Below are 20,800 nucleotides of genomic sequence, written 5' to 3'. Positions count from 1 at the left end.
TTGCTTTTTTCCAGAAGAAGGTCGTCTAGAAAAGCATTAAAATGCTAATAATATGCAACATACCAAGAACAACGGCTAATCTACTTAGAACAAATTATAAAGTAAGGTGGGGTAATGGTGAATTGTTTTTATAATAGTCACATCAATTCGTATATATAAAAATGATATACACATAACTTTGGATATTACAGCTAAACAATTCACAACCTTGGATATCGACTGTTACTTTATAGGAACAAACAAGTTAGATCCTGGCTCTTACTTTTCATTCAGACAATTTTTTTCAATTATAACATCAAATATATTACATTTTTCCCGTGACTGAGGCACAAGACGTGAGACTGATATACATATGTACGTACGTATGAATATTTTTTACAATATAGAAAGATAGACAAAGAAACCAATAGAACTTCAAAATACGTAATGAAAATTTATAATTTATATTTAAAGTTATATATAAAATAATAACAATTGCTAAAACGAACGAAACTACTGCAAGATCGGCAAAAACTTTTTAAAAAACACTTCAGGCAATATTTTCGTCCAGTGGTATACAAAACAATACGATGGCTCGGAACATGTTTAGCCGATATTTAGTATCGCACCGGATTTTATAAAAATACCATTTTATACAAAACATCGACTTTTTCTATTTCAGTCTGAGAAGCACTCTAAATAACATTTCTTTCCTTGCTCCCACAAAACTTACATGTTATTGATACATCGCAACCTGTGTATTAGTAAGAAACGAATAAGAAGCAAGCCAGATGACCAGAGAACAGCAAAAAACAAGAATTTGTTAAGCTGCTTCTAATGCGTTAAATCGATACGAAATTAGTAAATAGTAGTTGAAATAATTTGTTCGGGAGGGTGTTTCACTTGGAGAGGATTAGGTAATTTTAGTAAACTATGAGAATAAAAAAAAAAATATATATATATATATATATTCTAGTTTATACAAAAAGAGATGCCGTGTTGCAGGGTCTATAAAAAAATATATGACTTCAAGAATTTTAAGTGAAACTTGGAATGAAATGTCTTTCCAGCAATTTAGAAAGGTGGATGATAGAGACAAATGTAGGGAAATTTTATTATTTCTCTTCGTACTATTTGAAAATCTTCTAAATATCGATTTTTATACATAATATCCGTTAGTTACTTACCATCTTTAAAATATGAAAAAAACCGATAGCTACGTAGTTTAAGGACACTCCTAAGTGGATTACCGCTAAAATAGGAAAATTTACGTTGTAGAATACAAGACGAGGTTTAAATTTAAGTAAGGTGAATTATTTGGCTTAACAGAAAGGAATTAATTCTAAGTAAGTTAATACATTTACTCTGTTATTTGCTGTGCTTATCTTACCTTAACAATGTAATGGCACCTGTAGCTTAGCAATGCCAATATGACGCACATTGTCGATGACATAAGTAATTTTTGTCATTTCTTAACAAAAAATATTTGTTCTAAAAATACAGAAAATGGACGAAGCGGCTAAACATTTATTGCAAACAATCTATGACGGAAGCATAAAAGCTCTCGAAGAACTGAAATCAGCAGCTGAGGCTATGATAAAAACGGCAACCGAAGATGCCCATGCACAATTTAATATCTTAGTCACTCAAGCAAATACCGAATGTATAAAGATATTGGGAAAATGCAGTAACCCGTAAGAAGCATTTACGCTTTAAAAACCTGATTTTGAATCGGTTTCGTTTGCATAGGGAAAGGAAAAAGGCGGCTACGAACGCCATGATTGAATACTCGGACAAAATAGGAATTGTGGAAAAACAGGTAATCCAAAGTATTAACGAAACCTGGCAGTCCAGCAAGAGCAAATTAACCAATGTGGTCGCAGAGGCCAAAGGGATTTCAGGCAAACAAGGTCAAGATTTGGAGGCTGCATTTTCTAAGATTATAGAACAGCTAGAAAAACAAATCGATGAGTGTGCCAAGTTAATTCGAAACTCTGCCAAGATTGCTCAGAACACCTTAAGCAACTTGTGTAAAAAAATGCAATAAATGTACTAAATGAACAAATATATTTACGTTTGATATATTCAATAATAAATAAAATTACAACAGTTAACACATTAACAAAAATACCTTCCCGTAGGACGTTGTGCTAACCATTACCACATCAAAATTTGCATTTTAGTTTGCTGCATCGAAAAATTATATGAGGTGGCAAGAGTCGCTTGTTTAAGTGTCTGAGAAACTACAAAGCAAACATGGGCAGGGAAACATAACGCCTGCAGGGGTAAACTGAAACGTAAAATTTACAAAATAAGTTCCACAAAGGCCGTGTCCAAGTCGTCTCCAATCTCCTTGTAACGTTCCTTTTCGGCGACCAGCTCGTCTACGGAAAACGAAAGAAATACAATTATCTATCTTCTACAGATAGGCAAGTCGTAAGGTTTTAAGACAAATATTTGAACGTCGTTAAAGACGGATAAAAATTTGTTGTTAGTTAAATCATTAACTTACCGTATTTTAGTGGTATACAACAGCACTCGTTAGTTTTACACGGAAAAATCACTCTCATGCAACGGCTGGTTAACATAAAAAAGGAAACAAAAGGCAAAGAAAAAAAAACAAACAAATAAAGGAAATTAAAAATATATAATTAATCAATAATAATTAGTTTTTAACTACATAAAAATACACTTTCAATATTAGCAAATATAAACAATAAGGGCTCTAAAATAAACTTTATTTATCGATAATACTCAATATGATTTTTGTTTGCGTATAAATTGAATAAGCTCTTGCGTCCGTAATATAACGAATGTGGAAAATCCCAAATTTCACAATTTGTGACATTTATTGATAATATAGAAAAAGCTACCACTCAACCAACAATATACATAAACAGTGCGAAACAAATTATTATTGTCGATTTACACCGTTGTGCTTTTACATTTACTTTCTGATGTGTATCAGTCATTGATGTTGAAACTAATGATGAATAAATAAGTATGACGGCCATTTTTAATTTCGATATTCATGGCAGTGGACTTTAGGGCGTATTGTAATTAATCATACTTTTCCTAAGATAGAAAATAGAAGTACAAAAATAATGAAAAATCATAAATTATAAATGACCAGAGAATTTCTAAATAGCTACACGAATAATTTATTCAAACCGAGCGATAGATGATTATCAATGTCTTTATTACCCGACTTGTTCGATTGGAGTTTGCAAAATCCTACTGTAACCTACGCTACTTCATTACGAAAGCACCAAAATAACGACATTTTTTTATTTACCGTTGGTCCCTAACAACTTATTTTTATCTAAGCTCCAAACTATTGGAATGTTTTCCTTTCTTGGATTATGCCCGGCAAAAGCGGTCACTAAGCTATATATATGGTGATCGAACATATGAAACTTCCTCAAAACAATAATAGCTCCTAAACGTACAATAATAAAAAAAAATAACTGATACTTTCAGTTTTTGAGGTATGTACGTTCGGCGGAATTACATGTTTTGTATGTCGTGTAATGTGGCTTCCATTTCATCTGCCAAAATTTTGTTCTTTTCTTTTTCTGCTAAGAGGTCGTCTGCAATTTGGGAGAGGACGGTTAGGGGTTAATAAAACAAAAAATTAAAAAAAAAAAATAGCTAGGAGTTTTGGTAGTTTTAAAACCATAAATAAATCGCTTGCTGGGAGCTGAATTAAAGCAAATATAAATTTGGTTATAAAGACGACATTATTTTTGAAGTTACAATTTAAAGCTTTTTTGGTTGGCTTACCTTCGAGTCTGTCAACCTCCTTTTGCAGTTTCTGGACTGAACGTTCAGCGAACTCAGCGCGGGCTTCAGCCTAGATTCAAAAAAATCATTTTAAGTAATATTTTACCCCATGTCCTCAAAATAAATCTTGAACAAAAGAGAAGACAAATAAAGTAGCTCTTTCCTCGCTACTTGATTTATCCACTATTTTGATTTTATCTATTTATTAATGTCTTAAGATCAGTTCTATCAAGGAAAACAATTACTTACATTGAATGATAATATGGAGACATTAATAAATTTCCCTTCTCAAGGAGTTTACACCAACATTTATCACCAACTGAACTAATTTTCATTTTTAAGTCGGAAATTTTTGTTGGTATAAACTGAAGGTTTTAACCACTTGACACATCACATTGCTATTTCATTCTCCATTACATGCAAACTTAACGAAAATTCAAATTCATTTAATAACTGTATCTTTACTATACTAAATGGAATATGTATTTTCATTAAAAGTTCCACTTTCTTCCGCACATGTCAACAATTAACTACCACGCAAATTGTGAAAGACTACAGTTAATAGAAGCCAAAAGCACACTAATGCACGCAAAACCATATATACTTACTACAATTAATTCTGGTGCTTTAGTACTACTATGACTCTCCCTGTATCAATTATTGTACAAAAAATATGAAAGGCATGAGATTTTAATATCAAGGAGAAACTACTCACAGTGAAGGAATGAAAAGAAAATAGAGTAGGAAACAGGGAATAAACGATTTTTCCAGCTTTATTTAGTTTTAATGTGAGAGGTTTAAGTATTTTAATATGAGAGGCTATGTTTACTTAAATAGATTTGACTCTCATCAAAATATGATTCGACAATTTTGCACCTTCCGGTTCAACAGCAGGTGATTCCAGTGATGACCATTGGTTTAGATTTAAAGTGCATTCTAGCCGATCGCTGCATTATCCGGAAATCACATCACTGTTAGCAGTTTCTTTGATAAACAAAAACGGAAATAAACGGACAAATATTCTACAACCCAACATGCTGATTTGAGGAATACCATTCCATTTGAAATAAGGATACTTTAGTGACCAGATTTGAAAAGTTCTGTTGGATTAAATGGAACCGTTCGATCTGGCAATACGTGGTTGAACTAAAGCACATCAAATAGTCACAGACGGAACTAGAAAGAACGTTTCCATAAGTCTAGGCAAACTTTTAGATTGCTCTATTGCCATGATAGTGAAGTTCTTGATTAGTACCGGGAGATTCAAACTCTTCATATTATGGCGAAGGACAGATAACTTTAAAAAAAAAGTATTTAAGAGTTTTGCTTGAAAGCCTAGGGTAAAGCCTTAATTAAGTACTTATTGCTTTTCAAAAAAAGTTTGAAATGCCCGGTATAGGCATGTGCACTAATTCCCAATGTATTAAACATTATAACGTTCTAAAAATATAACTGTAATGATATATGTGTATCCATTATGCTCCCGTTGCATGACTGTAGAAATTAAACGGCATCAAGCCCCGTGAAGAACAAGATAAATCCCATTAAATTTATAATTATCGTTACGATTATTGTAGTGCAAATAAGAGAAATAGAATGGTTAAGAGCACTTACTTCACGCAATTTGTCTGAAATAATGCGGATTTTGTCTTCGCTGTGTTCTCTGGTCACTGCGGCCTGACATAGAACAAATAAAGCCATATAGTACATGCTTACGACAAGGAAGATTATAAATTTCAACTGTATGCATAAATTAAATATTTCAATAAATATTCTCCCAAAGAAAAGCTAGATACGAACAGAATGAGGAATATACAGGACGGACCATGATGCAAAATGATTCAAACATGTCACTAGGACAACTACAGAGAGATGCTACAGATCCGTTGCACGTATCTACAAAAAGTCTTTCCTGCCGATTTTATTACCTCTCTCAGTCGCTGCTCTACTTGTTTTAACGCCTGTGAATACTCTTCTTCTTTTAACGTTGCCTAAGTTAGTGCAAAAAGAAAAACACTGAGATCAAGCCAACTATCAAAACACAATTTCTTAGTAATAAAATACGGGAAAATTAAAGACATTAAAAAATCAGCAGGGTATCAGAAAACAAGGCAAATACGGCAACACTGCGATGGGTTGGTTAACGAGTTAAAAAGGGCAAACTAACAACACTGAAAAGAAAGTCTCTTTTTTAGAGGGTACCTCCTTTAGGCGGGTAGTGAGGTTCTTGATTTGGTTCTTGTATTCCTCTTCCCGTTGGTTGGCCTATAGGATTCAAGGTTGAAGTGTTAGCGTAAAATTACACTTGCAAAATCGAAATTTGGTGTCTGCCTGAGTGAAAAATTATGAATTTATGATAAAATATGATTCTACCATGTGTACCCATTGACCTAAAAGAATATGGAATAAATGATAAAATTTTAAAAAAATAGATAGATATTGTTATTAAATTTGTGGCCAATGGAGCCATCTAAAAAACAGCATTCTAATTGTGATAAAATGACTGACATTTTACAGTGCTAAACTGACGTATATAGCTTGATGGCCGATTCGCCCAAAAGCAAGCCATTGCGTCGGCTTCCAAAACGATTTTTTTCTTTTATTTTGTTTGAGATTAGATGTGGCATTTTCCAAACCAATGACTCAGTTAAAATAACAATTACTGTGTGTGATAAACCGTTAGGCGATCACACTTTCTGGATACCCGAATTCGTCATTAATCAAGTGACTACAAAAAATTTGTAGGTAATTTTTAAACAAAATTGGGTAACATCTTTGACTTAACATTAACTCAGATGAGCCTAAGATTGGCAATTAAATAAAACAAACTAACATAAACACTCACCTTTTCTTCGGAAACTTCGAGGGATTTGAGGTTGTTGCCTACTACGCGAAGTTCCTCTTCAAGTTCTACGATTTTTCTGCAAAATCAAACAAAATGTTACTGTGCACCTGGGTGTCAAATACTACTAGCAAATTTACTTTACAGACTCGTAGATTTGCAGACGATGTAATTTTAAAGCAAGATGACATTGCAAGGCAAGAAAGTATTCTAGTTGTTCATGTTCAAAAAAGTAACTTTTAAATATGAAGATTGTATAGGTCTGTGTTGACGTGTTAAGTTTAAGTACAGTGTATGTCTAAGATACCCCCCATGAAAAATCTTATAAACGTAAACCTCCTCAAGAGTCATACTGTCGACTCCGCGAAGAATGCGAAGTACGACGTTCAACAGGAAACGATTATTAAAATTGACACTCGTCATATTGACGTCAAGCCAGGCCATTCTACTTAAGATTGAGATACCTTGAAATTTTGCAAATGGCGCTTAAATAACGTATTATATTTGCTTCCATTTTACATAGCATTTTAGATGCTTTTACAGACCATTTCGACGCAAAAACGTTGAATCAAAAATATCTCTTCAGGAACACATGTGCTGACATCGTTTGCAAATCCTTGCAACTGCTAAATTAAAGCATATAAAAGAAAAACAAGCACCTATCAGAGTGGCCAGCTCGCTCTTCCACCCGTTCCAAGTCGTGCTCCGTAAGTACCAATTTTCTAGCCACCTGCAGCGCAAACGAAAATCATGCAATAAAGCGGCAAATTTATCGCTCAATTAGTAAAAAAAGTAAACACAAATTAGTTTAAGGTTAAGAATCCAGATTTGATGTGGTGGGACTCTCGATAAGCTCTGGTTAAAGTAAATGTGTCTCATGCTTGGCGAAAATCGTCAACCAAATAGAAACAAAGCACATGAACTGCTAAACACAAAGACACCTACGATTCGCCTGCCTCGGCACGTTCTTCGGCTCTCTCCAGGTCAGCTTCAACCATGGCCAATTTACGGGCTACCTAAAGGTTTTTTAAACAATTAAATTCCTGAAGATAATAGATACCAATTAAATTATAACAACAAAAACTGTATAGTTATGCAAGAAATCGAAAAATACTTTTTTTGGAACATACTTCGTAATTTTGTAGCCGGAACTTCCATGGCAAAGACAGCTTGGACTTTGGAGAACTCTGTTTGGCCCATTTAAAGTCCACTTACACAATAATAATACAAACAAGTTAACATTCCCATAAAATTGATAAAATTTGTTACTTGAAACACATCTCGGGTGCAAATAACTGGTTGAGTACTTATATAACAAAGGTTGAAGGACGCACAGTGTGATCTAACACAAAAGATATCCCAACTTGAATTGATAAATAGATGTTATTTTAAAGCCTTTTACGTGAGAGGATTAAATATCATATTAGAATAACTGATAAATTTAGTTCTTCTTACGGGCAACGGTTATGGTGTCTAGATGCTAAATTTACCAGGAAGATATTATTAAGATTTAGCAGAATATACATAAATACAATTACAAAAATATATTATTTCCCTTTGTCCTTATTTACCTTTGGTTGCCTACAACTAATAAAAACAAAGTTATTTATAGAATTAAAATCTGAGAGTCAAGTAAATTTCAATTCGAATTCCCATAAATCCCAACATGCCTGAAAAATAACGCAACTGTGCGGAAAACTGCACCTAAAATCACTTCGTAGAATGCACTAATCCCGAGCTGCCAAATGAATCACTAAACAACAAATTTAAACGCATCATATGCTTTAAGGACACTTTACAAGGCACTACCGCTTCCTTGACGAGTATGTTCCGAATATCAATATTTTTCATTTCCCCTATGTAAACTACGGTTGTTAGCAGCACCACACAATTTTCTAAAGAATTAAACCAGCGGACGGGCTATTTTGGGGTCAGCAGGACGCACACACAATGCCCATCATGTCATACCGACGTCAAGGCGCATTTTAACCAAAAAAGAACACTTGTTAAGGCGGTTCCACGTCACCACAAACTTTATTAACCTCATCGTATTTTTTGTCGGCTTCCTCAGCAAGGAATCTGGCTTCCTTGAGCTGGTTCTCCAAGGCGTCCATACGTTCTTCATCGGCCAAGGAGCGGTTTTCGAGAATCTTGCGTTGCCTGTGATTTTTCGAAATAAAAACTATAAGTAACAGGATTAAGTCGTAAATGAGTTAACACACTGCGGGAGTTAAGCTGAAAAAATACTTGCTGTTAAAGAAAGAAACAGTTTTGTACTTTGCTATTTAGGTTTTAAATAACAATGAAAACAACAATGAATAAAACCAATAGCAAAGTCTCAAATTCTGCCTGAATTAGGGATTTGAAGAAACGACGGTTGCTGCTATTCTCTCTCAGCTACCCTGGCTATAGATAAATAGAAAGTTTTTGGTGGAAAATTATTAAAAAATATAATATTTTGTAACTTTAAACAGAAAGTGCACAGGCAAAGATTGATTTTGGTAGCAAAAATATAAATATAATAAATATATAAAATATAAAAATATAAGTATAATAAATGCAAACATAGCACTTTCTGAAATGTAGTGAAGAACTACCCAAAACCAAAATTGCTCTGATGTTTCTTGAAGAACAAAAGAGTTGACTCTACCTCTTCATATTTTTTATCTGCCTCTTCAGCTATCTGTTTGGCTTGGGCCAGCTGTTGTTCCAGAATTGAAACCCTGTCATCTTCCATATTCGTCCTGTTTTCCAGAGCCTTGCGTATCCTTTTTAGTAGCAAACAAGCGACACACAGTTAGATTAAGGAAAGGGGAAATAAGGTGATATGTGGCAATTGAACGTTGTTATTTTTTGATAAATACACATTTGGGTTTTAATGGAAATATTCTACAAAGAAACTCTCAAAATTCTAATAAAATAGTATTTTGGTTAAGAAAAAAGTCAATCAGAAATTTTGTCCATATATGTATAGTTTATTTCATTGGAATTCCATAACCTCAAAGAGATACAGAGTTGATTAAATTGTAAAAAAAGCCAAGTATTTTACCATGACAGAAAACTGTATTTTTTATGTTGATTCTTGATAAGCACTAAATGAACTTTTGACCGACCTTGCATATTACTTTATGTTTAGAAGATTTCAATGCTGTGCATTGTAAAAGTTATCACTCTGTATACATCAACTACAAACAAATTTGTCCACTGAAAACAAAATTTGTGATATGTTTGCTAATTAAAAATTCAATCGCCGCATAAAAGTTAGTGTGGAAAAACTGTGGTAAACATACATGTCAAGGGATATTCTTGAAGAAAAATTCTTATTAAAAAAATTTCTAGTCATATTAAACAGGGCCAAAATAGTTCAGTTCCTCGTCAAAAACATTCCCAGACATTTGACCACAAACCTCTCGCTCTCATCAGCGGCTTGTGAGGCTTCGGCCAGTTTGGCAGTGGCTGTGGCAAGACGTTCTTCCGAACGTTCCAAGTCTTCTTCCAAAAGCTGGATACGCCTGTTAAGAGCAGCCACCTCAGATTCTGCCTGTAACAAGGAAAAATTCGGTCGAAAATTGGTCGGCATTACATAATATAAAGGCGAATTGGTACCAATCAATTACTACGCCCTATGATTATTATTTGGGTAGTACTATTGAACATAGTTGAGTAAACCCATTCAACGCCGCAGGAAGGAAGTATGGTAGATTTAAGCTTGACAATTATTATGTGTGTTGTGTTACATGCAAATGCACATTCAGATATTTATACACTCTTATACATTTTACACTTTTTAAAATTTTAAAAAACCACTGAAACGATATCTAAACTAGTCCCGTTAACCACACCCATAATACATGATTCTAAAGCAATCAAATTACATAGGAACATGTAGCAAAATATCTTAACTCTCAATCTTGGTTGATTATCTCATAGAGCAAAGCGGCCTTGTAAAGGTCGAATCGAGAATCAAAAGCAAAATGATATGACTATACCAGATTGAAATTAACGATGCTATGTAACATTTGAATTGTCAATATTAATTAACAGTTATTTTTAAGCGTTATTGGACAACAAAGTTTTAACTTTAATCCTTATAAATGCGCAAGTAATGAATAATGAAGATATGTTTTAGAAATGGAAATGCTAAGATCTAGTTGTAACAGTTTAACGGTCGTGCATGAATTTGATTAATTATGTAAAGGCCGAGGCTACGCAATCCCACACTCTATTCGATGCTCAAAAATACTTTTTTGCTCCTCTGTCCGCAAGAAAACTTTGTCATACACCTTTAGACGCTAGTAATGAATATTTCTGTCACTGGCTTAAGGTCATGGACTTTGCCATAGAACCAGGAATTCCTACGCTATTTACTGGTGAATCATGGGGCTGCTAACTAAAGACAAATATTGTATAAAGAACCGTAATTTAAATTAAAGCATTATATATACCCAATACTTATTATCAGTCTTGTTATCTACTGTAGTTTGAAGAAATATTAATTGTAGTCTGATAAAAGAAATACTTTGAAAAATATGTGAAAAACAGGTTTAAAAGTACAAATTATTTATTGAGTACATTATCAAGTGTGAAGCACTATTTTGCAGCTACTAATTAAATTTTCTCAACAAAATATGTTATTATTCATTAGTGCCAGTGATTGCTGTCAATCTCTTTAAAATGACTGACTAGTAATTTAAATATTATAGACTTTCTCATCAAATTTGACTTTTTTTAAAATTGATTTGAATTTTAAATCATAATCTCTCTGGCTTTTGTAAACATTTTTATATAACTTTTTATTTTCATAAATTCCCTGGCATTCATTTAAATATGAATTAAAATGACCAATGGTAAGGTTAGTTCAACCTCTTTACAGACTAATTTATGAACTGGGGCAAATGCCATATTCATAAAGCATGGGTTGCACCAAGATCAGCATTTTTGAAATTTTATTTTTATTAGCTGGAAGTGTTCTATTCTATAGATTAATAAATCTGCCAGTTTGGACTCAATTTAAAAGAAATATCAGCATTGAAAATGACCTTGAAAATAGCCTATAAAATAATGTAGTTAATTTTCTGATATTTATGAGATGTCAATTCAGTCTTGGGGCTAAAAAACTTTATGATGTGCAAAATTATTTGGAAGGGATTAAAGACTTCTTTCTTTTGAGTCATCCTAAATTTGTTTCAAAAATTGAAAACAGCCATTTCATATATTTACACAGATAAAATTTGATGATACTATTAAAAAGATGATTTGGCAAAACCTACAACACAAAATGTTGATTTTTGCAATGTAACATCTTGTATTAAACTTGTATTGATTGAAATATAGTGTTATAGTATTATCTCCCATCATTTTTACTTAAACAAATTACATATGCTCTATAAGAATTATATGTAAGACAGACAAATCACTTTAATTTCATAACTTTTACCTATTTACATAAATAATTCTTTCAGTAAGAACTATTAGAGATAATACCATAAAACATTATATTTTTTAAATAAAGAAGCCCATCAAATAAAAGAACATGCTGGGTATTCCATTACAAAATTCAAAATTTCATACTGCAGCTCTTTGGTTTTAGATGACCAAAAAAACTTATGCTGTCTATCCCTATTTTTAGTATTGATCCAAGTAATAATTTATGATGAGGATGAATTAAGAAATATAGGCACAAGATAAGCTTCTAATCAGCAATACAACAATGAATCAATTAGATACTTTTCAAAAAAATGCATTTGAACCCCTACAAGTAGGCAAGAGATAGAAAAGGATAATCTTGAATAATTGGAAAGTCCAAGAAACATGGTAAACAAAGAAATAACTTCAATCCAATTTGCATATAACCAAGAGCTCTACTTAGGAAATATATTCAAGTAAATAATAAAGGAAATATTGGAGTAGGTCTCCAGAAAACAGGCAAAATGTGTCTTGGGCAATCAAGTCTGAATAATTGAATTCCGTTTTCTAATTAAGTCATTGATCACCCGTGAATTATTTTGGCAAGTTATTTATCACCAAATAATCCGATAACAAGTACGATAACGTGGCAAAACGTGAGAAACTCACTTCTTCCCTCCTCATAATCTCCATTTGCAGCCTCTTGTTGAATTCCTCGCACTCGTCCTTGTACCGTTCCATCTCCTCCTTGGTTTGGCGCATTTTCTTTTTTAACACGTCTAGGAGGGACCCTTGTTGGATGTTCGTCGTCATTTTCGATGCTTTTTGTTCACTTAATTTTACACGCACGATTTTTTGAACGATGAAAATCGACCGAACAGTGAGTTTTAAGCAAAACTACAAAACGACTGGGCGAGTCACCGGTAGGCAAGATGGCGGTTGAGCGCTTGCGCATCGCTGCCACCTGTCTTCCAACGTCGTCACGTTGTGTTTGATTACCCCAGATTTAATTATTGGTAGTTTTATCAGACAGAAATTTTTTTCTGAAGAAGAAGTCAAAGCTCCCCTCATTTGTGTCATAATACGGCAATACATAAAACCTAGATAGAGGAGTATTGAACTCTGTGACAATAGCTCTAAAATCGAACATTTTCGCCAATAGTGAATTTACCAGAGGAAAACAAGTTTGGCGCGACAACGTCGCAACAATAACGTCATCAACCCATTCATCGTCTGGGCAGCGGAGGCACGAAATTCAAAACCGTGGTCAATACACAAGAATGCGAATTAAAATATTCGACGATTAAACATTTATGAATCTAAATTTGTTATATAAATAAGTACATTTTATTGACAATAAATAGGGAAGGGAAGTAACAATAACTACCATTACTCATACACGGTTTTAAAGATAATACCAGTAATAAGTATAAGATATAAGATAAAAATTGTTGAGAAGATTCTACATTCAAGGTTTACGTAAATACCTTTAGACTTAACATATTGACTTGACATTAACAACTGTCTCCCAGATAAGCCATATTATAGAGTAAATTTGATGGTCCAAATGTGGAATTTATAATAATGATGATATACTGCACTACGCAATCTGCTCACTGGTTCTTAAAGGCGTCATTAGGGGAGTAACTTCAAACTCATAATGATTCAGGCCATTGCCACATCTGAGGAATTAGGCATAGTATCTTTTATAAGTATTCTGAAATTCGATGATACGACTTATACCTAACAACATATCAATAATGATGCACCTACTGAATGCTTAATGATAACATATGGTTTTACTGCTGCACGTTAACCTTATTCGTGCTCCTAAAATGGCGCCTTCAAGTATGAGGCAATTTCTTTTAATATCTGATGCCCTACTTGTTAACTGCAACTCACAGTATTATTACATGAACCGACTTTTGATTTTATATTCGTTAAATTTTTTTTAGGAATTTTTAAGAATAAATTAATACAGGTAAGGTTCAATGTTTGCTTTCTTGGAAGAAAGATATATAGTACGTACAGGGTGATCGCTCGAGTTAAAGTACTCTTGCAGCTAGCAAGTACTCACGACCCCATTTCATGGGTTCAATCTTACCTGCACATTCTCAAAGCTCCCTTCTAATGAAATATTTAAAATTTAAAATTGGATTTGCTACACAAGGAGATATGACTTCTCCATAATGGTCACATTCCCTTAAAACCATATAACACATCACACTTGTTTTATAATGTTTGATAACACTATAAAACTAGAACATAACAAACAAAAAGTACATATTATGTTGGCAGTGTTGAGTATGCAGGCTTTTGAAATTGTTATTTTAAGGCCATTTTCAACAATACTTATGTTGGCCTGGAAACAAAAGTACTTGTGTGATAGGAGTTTTCATTTTTAGATATGGAGGCATGTTTTTTTTGAACAGGACTTTAACCATATATTCTGCACCCAAATGGGCACATATGGGAACACTACAAGAAGTAAAAAACTTTCTAAATTGATTTAAAAAAATTCAAATTGTGGTAAATACATGATTTATGGCATCTGACAAAAAAGTTTAGAGTGATAAAAGGGAATTTCACCCCCAAAAAAGTGTCACCCTATACATATTGCCAACAATTTGTGAATTTTAACTATATAGGCTTTAAAAACTGGGCTAAAATTTTGAAATTCTGTGATTCAGTAATGTAGTATTTTTTAACATAGCTTACATGCCAAACTAGCACTGTTTTTTGATGTATTGAGAATAAAATATGCCAAAAACTGACACATATAAATCCTATATATTAAACTAGGAAAAATTCAGAATGTGAATAATAAAATTATTTGCAAAACAGTTAATCACACAACAACTTCTTGATCCTCAACAGCATTCAAGTGCTTTAATCTTGATTATGATTTATTGGCATTCAAAGTAAATAACCAACAAGGCTGGCCAGGTCCAACACTGATCCCAGATTTAAAACATAAAATGGAAGGGGCTGCTCAGTTTGCCTATAAACTTTCAAAAACTCAAGTCTATTTTTAAACTAATGTAAACAATTAACCTCCAAAAGCACCTTCGACATACTTCTATAGTAGATTTTTTGTGTGTGTACTGCACATGAATAATGCATTTATTTTAGCCTGGGATAATATATTAGAAAAATTTTTGGACTGATGACTTGCAAATTGCAGTATAAAACACCTACCCTTTTAAGCTGTGTATTCATAATATTCTGTATCTCATTCCGGATAATGCTGAACTTCATCAGGGTGTCTGAACTGAAGGTTGAACTAAATGCTAATCCTGGGTAGTCTGCACATCTAGGACCCCTTCGTCTCATTTCCTTTTCAGCAATCACTTCCATTCTTTCAGAAGTACAGCGTAGCTTTGACAGTTCCTCAGTTTCAGGGTCTAGATCAACTTTATCTATTTCTTGGTCACTTAAACTGGAACCCTCTGCTTCAGGCCTTTCTACTAAAGCCATATCATTTGTCTCCAACTCTGGGACCAACTTCTTTGACCTTTCTTCATATGCAACATTGGTTTGAGATGTTTCATATTTACTTCTGCTTTTTCTAGACTTCTTGAGCCGCTGATTTTTATCATTTTTAGAACTTTTCGTCACAGACGGTTCTACACTACTACTAATATTAGAAACTATGTTTTCAGGCTTAATATCTACTGCATCGTCATCACATTGTGTAAGATCTATCACGGGAATATCACATTTTACTTCTTTACTAGTGTCACCCCCCCGAACGCCTTGCTTTTCGAAAACTTTTTCAGTTGCCTTCAATGTTTTGGTTTGCTCAACCACACTTTCTCTACTCTTATTGCTTGTCAACTTATTTGCCGTACTGTAAACGCTTAGCGGAAGCGATATAACAGGTTCTAATATCGGCTTACGTCTGGTTCCTTCGTTACGTGGATGGTGTTGATGGCCCCTTTTTCGATGAGATCCCGGGGGGCGACTTGTTGACATTTTCGATTACGTACGACGTGCACACTCACTTCACATGACAGCCATGTTGGCTCGACTGACGTTTGACGCGCCTCCTGACGACGAAAATTTCAATCTAGCCATGCGCTGTTGCCAGTTACTATGGTGCGAAATACTTTTAGGGAAACCATTAGCTTGGCCCATCAAAACTTAATATACTTACTATTTCACATTTAGTTTTATTTAGTGTAGATTTATAATAGTACTAAAAAACCTTTTCTTCTTAAGCATTGCTTATATAATTTAAATTTTTTATCGGACGTCAGAAGTCAAATAATTATTAAAGTGTCACAACAGATTTGATTTGTTTCTGTTCATAATACATTTTTGTCAATGACAATCTATCACGACTCCATCCATAATCACCGTGTTATTTCTGTGTGGTGTCAAATAACAATAAAATTTGATTGAAAATGGGCGAAAAACTTGACAACACAGCATGTATATATCTCAAGACGGCAACCAGGAATACACCATGAACTCAACTCGACCAGAGCCGTATCAGTGAGGGGGGCGTTCAATATTTCAAGGTATTTTTGACCTACTTCCCAACGCAATAGAGTACTGCCAGCCAGTTTAAACTATAACGTCACAGGAAGGGAGTCCCGAAGCGCGAGCCAAATATGGCAACGCGTGGAAATTGGGATTATTTTTAGATAAGTAATACGAACGCGAGATGCGTTTAAACTTTCTGAGAAAAATAATACATCGTGCTTGATTATGTTACGGTTATCGTTCGCTGAAATTTCTTGGATTTTGTTACAGACTCGCAGAGCTGTGAAAATTAAAAAAAAAACCTAAAATATGTATATGTACATATATGTTCTCTTAGACACTTTTTTATGGTCCAAAAAATAATAACATTTCAGACAGAAAAATATCTTAAATACCTATAGGTAACTTAGTTACTTTTTAAGTATCTTTCTAAGTATATTTAGCTTAAGGCTAGCCAACGAATTAACGCTTAAGGTGACGACTATCAAGAAAAAAAGGAGTCGGGATGGTACTCTCAATTTGGGACTAGTACCTACCTATGTACTTATAAAGTGTCATCTAGCATGATAATTTTAGAGGGTGTGAAACGCGCTTTCGAAATTATAGTTATATGATAAACTATTCAATAAATAATTTAAAGTAGTAAACTTCAAAGTTTATATTAAAGTAACTTAAATACTTTAAAATAACTTAAATTGTTTTTAATGTCTTAGTTATTGAACAAGATAGGTTCAGGATCATTCGGAGGAGCCTGATTTTGTGCTTCCTTGTATCTAATTAGAAAAACTGAAATAGTCATTTTGTATGTTGATATACTAAGAATTAAAAAATACTGTTAAAAAGTTGTGATTTGGTAAAAAATGAACGAGTTTAAATATAAACTTTAGAATTCTGCAATGTCCTATACAATATTATTTTATTAAAGGGGTTCCTTCATGCTGATCTTAAAAGTATAAATTTTTGCGATATTATCTCTAACTCTTTTTTGCTAAAACAAATTATACATATATGTTCCATAAGGATAATATATGAGACGAACAAACGATTTAAATATTGAAACTGAGATAAATTACTGGTCTTACAAATGATCCTTACGGGATATCAATAATTTGTTTAAGTGGGAGCGATTAAAAAAAACACCACAACATTTTTAAAGCCGGCGTGAAGAAACCTATCCAACTCAACGTTACTATACACGATGGTCTATCATAACATTCAAAATTTTAATTTTAGTTCCTTTGTTTTATATCGAATCATCTTATTAATAGTGTTTTTCAATTTTGGATAACATCAATATACAAAATGGATAATTCAGTCTTTTTCATTAACTACAAGGAAGTACGAAAAGTGAGATATTTAGGTTTGACGGTGTACTTTTGAATGTATCTATTATTTTAGATACTTTTCCATCAAAGTACCTACAATATTATATGGCTTGATATATTTCTGGACCAAATATCTTTCAAATATCCAGATATTTTTTTCATAGTACTTTTTACAGCTCTGCAGCCTAGCAATACGAAAAGTTAATTACTTACATTCTGGAAAGCCTTTTCTTTTTCTTCCAACTTGGTCAATACTTGAGTGAGTTGTTCCTGAGTCTGGTCAAGTTCGTTTTCAATGGTCTGGATCTTCTTCTGTAGTTGGCGCGCTTCTTCTTCGGCCTGTAAGGACAATTCTATAAATAACGCTTACAAAGAACCAGTGACGTAGGTTTCCATGAATTCTCAGGGGTAGAGACATATTTTTCCATTAATGAAGAAGTAATAAAACGTTCTTTTTCATACCTTTTCAGCACGGAGGTTGGCGTCTTTGGCCTGTTGTTCGTTGTAAACTGCGCGATCTAACGCATTGTCCTTCTCAAGCTTCATCGCTTGCATCTTCTTCTTGATCGCGTCCATGGTGGCGGTTTTTTGTTTGCGCGGTTACCTGAAAGAAGAAAAAACACTATAATTTCGACGTGTCGAAGGATGGAATTAAAACCATTATGATCGGGCCATTTCTGGGTTCAGCTGCTGATTGGAGGCGTTGACCTGATTCTGATATTATTTTTCTTTGGCAAATTAATGGGAATGTTTAGGCGGACATTTAATTTATAACAAGATCACAACGGTCGTCTGCTATATTTATAAATTGGCATCAGCTAGAGAATCAGATTGTAATGATACTTTATTGAGATTGGGAACCACTTTAGATTATTAACACCGAAATATGTATAAAGAAATATCTATAGATGGAAAAAAGAAATAGTGTTCATGGTAATAATATATTAGAGAGGCCACAGTATTGACCAGAACTATTAAATTTCCATTGAATCTAGGTTACCCAGAGCCAATCATGAGAAGCTGAAGAATTGTCAAATGGGGATTAGACTGGTGAAGACATTGACAAGATCATTATAATGTTTGGAAGATCACATTAATCATGCGCATAAAGAAATTATGTATTCCCAGGGTAAACCTATACGCTCATTGTTCAACAAAATATAAAAGGAGAGTGTTCGATAATTAATATCTGATACCTCCATCAAGATGAAAATTTGATTTTAACTGAAATTCGCTATGCACTCATCATCCGAATTAGTGGAAATGAAAGTAATCTAATGTGATTCTTACCATTAATTCAAAGGACATGGCTCTTTCGTAGAACAATAATTGCTTTTCAAAAATGTTTATGTTGCAGAAATATACGTCAAATAGTGTCTTGATAGTCTAGTTACGTGACCGAAGGTTTACTGTTTATATTTAGGTTCCAAGTATACATGACAACATTAAAACCTAAAAATAAACAGGACGCTTATTCGCTAACAGGCCAATATCACACTTTTAGAGCAATTTCTAAACATAAAAATCAGCAAAATACTTCATATCCTGCATCTTCAGTGATAAGATTATATCCGCAAGAAGTTGATTTTGGGGCCACTAATATTGATGTGTCAAGCATGTAAGCTTCGTTAAAGCTTCTTAATTCTTACTCTCATAACTATGCAATTTCCTGCGGATCTAAAGATTTTATTATAAACCACCTATTTAACTTTTTCCTCAGTAGTTTCTTATGTGTCAATGAAAATATCGTGTAAACCTACACTTCAACATTAAAAGTTTACCATGTAGGTACAAACTTTTTGTCACACTGATACTCCTATCTAAATAATTTTTTAAAAAATCTTATGAGTCCTATAGCCGTACCGTAAGATCTACGAAAACTCTTCCACAATAACCTCTGCCCTACTAGCTGCCCTTTAACTCTCGAATCGAACTTACCTGAAGACTCAAGGAAAGTAGTACGACACCAGTACGAATACGCGGTTTTCAAGCGACTAAGAATTAAGAAGCTTCACTTAACGGTGGTGCTATCAGCTTACGTCGGGCTCCATACCGGGCAGCCTGCCCCTCTCCTTGTACCGGAATAGATCGGGAGGTGAAAGAGGAGACGAGAATGAGTGATTGTCAAAAGGTGGAGGAGATTTGTACCCTCTAAATCGAAGTGAAGCTATTAATCATCCAGCACGAAGCTAGATGGTTAATGGTTACTAGGATTTCTCCTAGAAAATTGTTAGAAAACAATCTTAATAAATAAATAAATTAATACTTGGTGAAACAGAATTATTTACTACGACTTATTCTGCAAGTGCATCTGATTTAACCGGATGTCAATTAATTCAAATGATATTCGCGGCATGCCCGTTCCATTGGCTCAAAAAAGACCATTTTAATGTGCAAAGCAGTTTCTGTTTTTGAACTGAATTTCCTTCGCCTTTAATTTCCAACAGCCTAGAAATCTCAATACATAAATAATTGCAAACTGAGTGGCGATAAAGAAAATGTTTTCATAACAGTCTAGGGTTGTTATCCCTCAGCCTATGTAGTCCTGCCTTAAAACCTGAAAGAAAAACGTGCTCAAAGTGCAAACAACAATAATGCAATAACAAAACCAAAAGTGACATTGACCAGATTATCCTATCGTACCGACCTAAAAACCTTGATTTTATAAAATTGACGCCAACGCAACTGGTAGGAAAAGTACCTGTTTGCACCCCAAAAACTGTAAGAAAAATAGGCAAATTCACAAAGGACATAGGCCCCGATGGGAAAATGCGCGATGGCTAGTTATTAGTCTTATTTTTCTCGTAACTACATAGCTCAAAAGCAATTTTATGCAATTTCCAATGAATTTAAAGATTTACCCCTTATATGGTATAATAATTAAACGTATAGTTGGGAGCAAGGACGCCGCGGCTGCTGGTTAGGATTGCTGATTCGAGGTGAATCATAATTTATTGAAATTTCTGCAAAATGACGA

General features: G+C 33.7%; 2 protein-coding genes across 24 annotated transcripts; one reads left to right on the top strand and one right to left on the bottom strand.

Moving 5' to 3' along the window:
• The first annotated feature begins 1,469 nt into the window (after positions 1-1,469).
• Positions 1,470-2,067, top strand: LOC136412883 (uncharacterized). The gene is made up of 2 exons (XM_066396120.1): positions 1,470-1,673; positions 1,729-2,067. Exons 1-2 carry the CDS (start codon positions 1,486-1,488, stop codon positions 2,024-2,026), a joined length of 486 nt encoding a protein of 161 aa, XP_066252217.1. The 5' UTR covers positions 1,470-1,485; the 3' UTR covers positions 2,027-2,067.
• Positions 2,028-19,912, bottom strand: Tm1 (tropomyosin 1). 23 transcript variants are annotated; one of them, XM_066396108.1, is made up of 10 exons: positions 19,762-19,912; positions 18,286-18,427; positions 18,037-18,162; positions 10,012-10,145; positions 9,255-9,372; positions 7,550-7,620; positions 6,608-6,683; positions 5,965-6,027; positions 3,763-3,832; positions 2,028-2,363 (listed from the first exon to the last, which is right to left on the bottom strand). In XM_066396108.1, the coding sequence occupies exons 2-10, from the start codon at positions 18,397-18,399 to the stop codon at positions 2,284-2,286; spliced, it is 852 nt and encodes a 283-aa protein (XP_066252205.1). In that variant the 5' UTR covers positions 18,400-18,427; positions 19,762-19,912; the 3' UTR covers positions 2,028-2,283. The 23 variants fall into 23 exon arrangements, 22 of the variants coding, with proteins under 22 accessions (XP_066252205.1, XP_066252204.1, XP_066252200.1 ...); XM_066396107.1 differs by lacking the exon at positions 9,255-9,372 and adding an exon at positions 8,647-8,764; XM_066396104.1 differs by lacking the exon at positions 2,028-2,363 and adding an exon at positions 2,613-3,569.
• Between the last annotated feature and the right edge of the window lie 888 nt (positions 19,913-20,800).

Source organism: Euwallacea similis, chromosome 13 (assembly GCF_039881205.1).
Source record: "Euwallacea similis isolate ESF13 chromosome 13, ESF131.1, whole genome shotgun sequence".
NCBI lineage: Eukaryota > Metazoa > Arthropoda > Insecta > Coleoptera > Curculionidae > Euwallacea > Euwallacea similis.
Note: the sequence above shows the minus strand (reverse complement) of the source record. Positions and strands in the feature narration are given on the sequence as shown.

Excerpts from the sequence above, each read along its gene's own strand:
- Tm1 (XM_066396100.1), bottom strand. The coding sequence starts at position 15,985 with ATGTCAACAAGTCGCCCCCCGGGATCTCATCGAAAAAGGGGCCATCAA. Across the intron at positions 5,754-6,607 it reads TCGAAGTTTCCGAAGAAAAG|GCAACGTTAAAAGAAGAAGA; the intron begins GTGAGTGTTTAT and ends GCACTAACTTAG. Across the intron at positions 3,570-3,762 it reads GGAGGTTGACAGACTCGAAG|ACGACCTCTTAGCAGAAAAA; the intron begins GTAAGCCAACCA and ends CCCAAATTGCAG.
- LOC136412883 (XM_066396120.1), top strand. The coding sequence starts at position 1,486 with ATGGACGAAGCGGCTAAACATTTATTGCAAACAATCTATGACGGAAGC. Across the intron at positions 1,674-1,728 it reads TTGGGAAAATGCAGTAACCC|GGAAAGGAAAAAGGCGGCTA; the intron begins GTAAGAAGCATT and ends TCGTTTGCATAG.